The 6,000-nt window shown below is 42.9% G+C and overlaps 1 protein-coding gene across 2 annotated transcripts in view; it reads left to right on the top strand.

The window, feature by feature from the left end:
* chchd6b (coiled-coil-helix-coiled-coil-helix domain containing 6b) overlaps positions 1 to 5,709 on the top strand; it is a 59,991-nt gene extending 54,282 nt beyond the window's left edge. For both annotated transcript variants that reach the window (XM_023985450.2, XM_023985441.2), the window contains one exon: positions 5,365 to 5,709. In XM_023985450.2, the coding sequence (XP_023841218.1) occupies positions 5,365 to 5,388 (24 nt within the window). In that variant the 3' untranslated portion in view covers positions 5,389 to 5,709. The remainder of the gene's footprint in view (positions 1 to 5,364) is intronic.
* The last annotated feature ends 291 nt before the right edge of the window (positions 5,710 to 6,000 follow it).

The following is a 6,000-nucleotide window of genomic DNA, read 5'->3' on the forward strand; positions in this document are numbered from 1 at the left end:
ACCTACATGAGTTACGTTGACTAACCTGTACCCCCGCACATTGACTCGGTACCGGTACCCCCTGTATATAGCCTTTTTATTGTAATGTGTTACTTTTTATAATTTTTTACTTTAGTTTATTTGGTAAATATTTTCTTAACTCTTTCTTGAACTGCACTGTTGGTTAAGGGCTTGTAATTAAGCATTTCACGGTAAGGTCTACACGTCGTATTCGGCGCAGGTGACAAATAAAGTTGGATTTTATTTGAATATTTGCTTAAAATATTTGGCGGATAATTTCCTAAAATTATCCTCTGCCATTGTCGCAAACCCTATTACTAGTATGTTCAACCTCTCTTTCGTGTCGTCTGAGATTCCCAAAGATTGGAAAGCGGCCGCGGTCATCCCCCTCTTCAAAGGGGAAGACACTCTAGACCCAAACTGTTACAGACCTATATCCATCCTGCCCTGCCTTTCTAAAGTCTTCGAAAGCCGAGTGAACAAACAGATCACCTATCATCTCGAATCCCACCGTACCTTCTCCGCTATGCAATCCGGTTTCCGAGCTGGTCACGGGTGCACCTCAGCCACGCTCAAGGTCCTAAATGATATCATAACCACCATCGATAAAAAACAGTACTGTGCAGCCATCTTCATTAACCTGGCCAAGGCTTTCGACTCTGTCTGTCAATGCCTCACCTGGTTCACTAACTACTTCTCAGATAGAGTTCAGTGTGTCAAATCAGAGGGCCTGTTGTCCGTACCTCTGGCAGTCTTTATGGGGGTGCCACAGGGTTCAATTCTCGGGCAGACTCTTTTCTCTGTAAATATCAATTATGTCGCTCTTGCTGCTGGTGATTCTCTGATCCACCTCTACGCAGATGACACCATTCTGTATACATCTGGCCCTTCTTTGGACACTGTGTTAACAAACCTCCAAACGAGCTTCAATGCCAAACAACATTCCTTCCGTGGCCTCCAAATGCACATTTGTGGCCTGCTGGAGGTCATTTTGCAGGGCTCTGGCAGTGCTCCTCCTTGCACAAAGGCGGAGGTAGCGGTCCTGCTGCTGGGTTGTTGCCCTCCTATGGCCTCCTCCACGTCTCCTGATGTACTGGCATGTCTCCTGGTAGCGCCTCCATGCTCTGGACACTACGCTGACAGACACAGCAAACCTTCTTGCCACAGCTCGCATTGATGTGCCATCCTGGATGAGCTGCACTACCTGAGCCACTTGTGTGGGTTGTAGACTCCGTCTCATGCTACCACTAGAGTGAYAGCACCGCCAGCATTCAAAAGTGACCAAAACATCAGCCAGGAAGCATAGGAACTGAGAAGTGGTCTGTGGTCACCACCTGCAGAATCACTCCTTTATTGGGGGTGTCTTGCTAATTGCCTATAATTTCCACCTTTTGTCTATTCCATTTGCACAACAGCATGTGAAATTTATTGTCAATCAGTGTTGCTTCCTAAGTGGACAGTTTGATTTCACAGAAGTGTGATTGACTTGGAGTTACATTGTGTTGTTTAAGTGTTCCCTTTATTTTTTTGAGCAGTGTATATATATAATTTTTTCCCTACTCTTTTGCACACCAGTATTTCTACTTGCACATCCTCATCTGCACATCTATCACTCCGGTGTTAATTGCTAAATTGTAATTATTTCGCCGCTACTTCATTATACCTCCTTACTTCATTTGCACACACTGTATACAGATTTTCTATTGTGTTATTGACTGTACGTTTGTTTATTCCCATGTGTAACTCTGTGTTGTTTTTGTTCCACTGCTGTGCTTTATCTTGGCCAGATCGCAGTTCTAAATGAGAATCAACAGGCCCACCCACCTGGTTAAATAAAGGTGAAATAAAAAATATGAAAGTTGACAATAAATATAGTAAGCCTAGCGTATAGAAAGTGATGGGATCTTCCTTTTTTTAATAGAGGCCATCACTCTGTTTTCTCACGCAATTACATAGCCTATAGAAATCTTGTGCAACTTGAGCTCATGGGCTCTCATGAAGTGTTTGATTAGATTTTCAATTACATTTGTGTTGATGTCAGAGTGATTAGAGGGACAATAGAGTGCGGAGTACCGGGCAGTTAGCAAGTTTGGTAGGCTACTAATGAACACCAGCAACATCAGAGCTTGGAGAAGCCTAATTACCGTGACTAAACGGTAACGTGGAATTTGACTGCCTTCTTGAGTCGTGACCACCGGTGTGGCGGTAATACGGTCACCACAACAACCCTATGCATGGTTAATCCGACGTCTGCAGTGGCTGTGGAGCATTTACTACGATACGGCCACTGCAGAAGTCAGGGCATTTATACTTCTTGCACTTCACTGAGCAGAGCTGTTGTCAAGGAAGTGAATCTGTATTTTTACTGGACCTCACACCCCCACCTACCGTCAACCAATCATGTCAATGCGGAGCCCTCCGCATTGTTCCAAAATTTGGGAGGCGCACGGCGATGCGGTAAGGAGCTCAATTTGGCCCCCAATTGCGTCACACCCTCCATACGGTGCCTCCGACCACATTTTCAGATCAAGAGTAAATTGGCTTTTACACACACATGCTTCAGCCAATGGCATGTGTGGTGTCTCCTTTTCATCTGTCATCATCATCACTGTCTCCAGTCATTTTGACTGCAGCCAAGGTCACCTTTACTTGTGTGAAAGGCCTGATGGTCTCTTTCTCTCTCTTCCCACAGTACTGTAACCAACTGTTGTGGTTCAAAGCACTGTGAATGTTTTTATCTTAACATGTTATTCAGGACTGGTAACTTCTACCATTTGGATTTAATTGATGACTTACTAATGGTAACTGACTGAATATGTAACTTGCGTAGTATCTGATTTACTAACTGATTACAAGTGTATAATGGACTTACTATCTGATTCACTAAATGACTGACTATTTCCTGAATGAGTATGTGACTGACTGACTATCTGGCAGATTGGCTAATTGACTGACTGAATTAATACAGTGGGCTCCAAAATTACTGGCACCTCTGACTGGCAATGCACAAACAATACTTAAAAATATAATTATAAAGAGAAACTCAAAATACCAACATGTGTGAAATACTGTACTTTATTAATGTTTCAATGGAACCCATCAAAATCATTTATTGATTTAATTCCAAATCAACGTCCTCCAAATCAAGGTATCACAATGAATAGCACCCTTAAAGATTATTGCAGATAACATCTACCAAAATTAAACCAGGAATTAAATTCCACTTATTTAAGGAACTATATTGAGACATCACTTCCTGTTTCACTAGGGTATAAAAATGAGGTAACACGCATGCAGTATCCCTTTGTCATCCAACATCATGAAGAAATCAAAAGAACTGGCAGTTCAAAAGAGACAGATGGTCGTAGAGCTTCATAAATCTGGTAATGGCTACAAGAAGATCCACAAATGATTGAATATACCACTGAGCACTGTCAGGGCAATTATGGAAAAAATTCAAAAGATATGGAACAGTTGTAAACCTCACGGGTAGAGGACGCAAATGCATTTTACCCACCAGGGTAGGGAGGAGGATGGTGAGAGAAGCAACAAAATCCACAAGAATCACTGTGAAAGAATTCCAGGCCTTGGTGGCGTCTTGGGGTCACCAGGTTTCAAAAAGCACCATCAGACGCCACCTCCACAACCACAGGTTCTTTGGAAGGGTTGCCAGAAGAAAGCCCTTTCTGGCCCCAAGACACAAACGCAAGCACTTGGAGTTTGCCAAATGTAATTTAAAATATGACTGGAAGGTTAGATTAGACCAAAATGTAACGTTTTGGTTAGATACAGCATCGGCATGTTTGGCGTCGAAACAGAGATGCATACAAGGAGAGGCACCTCATACCCACGGTTAAATATGGTGGTTGGTCAATGATGTTTTAGGGCTGTTTTAATTCCAGAGGTCATGGGGCACTGGTTAAGATTGATGGCATAATGAATTCCACCAAGTATCAGGCAATTTTGGCTGACAATCTGGTTGCCTCTGCCAGAAGGCTGGGACTTTGCCGTAGGTGGACAAGACAAGGACCCAAAACATACCTCAAGATCCACACAGAAATGGTTCTGTGACATCAAAATCAATGTTCTGCCATGGCCATCTCAGTCGCCGGACATCAATCCAATCGAAAACCTGTGGGCTGAGTTGAAGAGGGGAGTTGATAAGCTCAAACCCAAGAATGTGAAGGATCTTGAAAGGATCTCCATAGACGAATGGTCCAAAATCCCTCCAAATGTCTTCCTTAACCTCATCAAACATTACAGGAAAAGACTCCATGCTGTTATCCATGCAAGAGGCGGTTGCACGAAGTACTAAATGAGGAGTGCCAATAATTATGAAACCTTGATTTTGGTGACATTTATTTGGTATTAAATAATTGTATGGTTTTGGTTGGTTCCATTGAAACATTAATAAAGTACAGTATTTCTCACATGTTGGTATTTTGAGTTTCTCTACAATGATATTGTTTATATTTTCTTAAGTATTGTATGTGCATTGCCAGTCAGGGGTGCCAGTGATTTTGGAGCCCACTGTAAATGACTGGCTGGATGGTTTGCTGGCTCTGACTGACTCAGAGAATCTGTTGTCAGTGCAGACGAGAGAAGACAGATATTGATTTTCCTTTCTATTATTTTAGTTTTTCCGAGAGAAAAGCCAGTGAGTCCGTGAAGAGTGTGTGTGTGTGTGTGTGACTGCGTGCGCTATTGGCTATCAGCCTGTGACTGTACCTATTATCAGATAAGTCTAAAAAAGGATTGGATAGGTACTAGCAATAAGGCTATAACTCCCACCTTTGATGGGCAAGGTGGAATTGTCATTTTCACCATATTGCTTATAATATTTATTTCAGAAGTACATGGGGGTAGGGTTTAGGGGTTTATTGTGGATAGGGTGAGTATACAGTAGCTCATATGCAATGGTGTAGTAGAGGGTAAATGCCGTTGATGCATCTTTTTTTGATTTTGCGCAAACGTTTACCTACCTTTACCTACCTAAATGCATTCAAAGTATAGGGAGTGTTACTTTACTCACAGTGAACGGCGATCAGCATTCATCCACCTGTATTTTATGGCTAGCGGTTGTAGTGTTTGTGTGTGTGGATGTAGTCATTACTCACAGTCTGTGTGGTGAGCTAGAGAGCTTTTGTTTTCTTTTGGAGTCTTGGCGGAACACCTATGTAGCATCCTCCTGTTTTGAGGGAGTGTGTAAGGGAGGAGGGGAGGACTACCAATTTCTTACAGTTTGAATGAGCGTGTAAGTACATTGTGAGATTGTGAGTATGATACCGTCTTTGTGATTTTGCATTTGTGTCTTTGCCCATGTCTATGAATGACTGACGGTCACTTGCTGTGCCTTGTCCACAGACCCTGCTGATAAACCACGGTTGAGAAAGAACAAGAAACCAAAGAAGAGAAGGAAGACGCGGGGGAGGAGAAGGAGAGCAGCACATCCATCTTCCCCCATCACTTTAAATCACCCTCCATTTTCTAGTCTAAACTAATCCAACTGGGCCCAACTCCACTCGGACTCAATCGAGCACTACCTACCACTATACCTACCCGCATGCCTTCTCTCCCTTTCTCCATGTCCTTGTTTTGGAGTGTATTATCTTGATTTGTCATCTGTAGTGTATTATCTTGATTTATTTTGAAATTGCACTGGCACATCCTTCGGGGCTCAAATAAATCCTTCCAATCCTGACAAAATGAGATTGAAGATGGCTCTTTGTCGCGCTGCACCTCCTGACGTTAATGCCCCACACTCGGGGTGCCTCCTACCCACAATGCTCGGCTTGATTGCACGGTGCTCATGGTTTCATTAAACAGCTGGCGTCCTTAAGCCGACTCCATGGAGATACCAAGGGAGACTGTGTGTGGGGGGGGGGGTGGGATTAGTTTAAGATTTATGGAAGATTAGTTAGTAGCTAAGAAAAAGTCATATTTTATAATGCAGATGTAGGATGTAGGACGGTGATTATTCTGGAGCACCAGTTTTCATTT

This window comes from Salvelinus sp. IW2-2015, linkage group LG1, assembly GCF_002910315.2.
Source record: "Salvelinus sp. IW2-2015 linkage group LG1, ASM291031v2, whole genome shotgun sequence".
NCBI lineage: Eukaryota > Metazoa > Chordata > Actinopteri > Salmoniformes > Salmonidae > Salvelinus > Salvelinus sp. IW2-2015.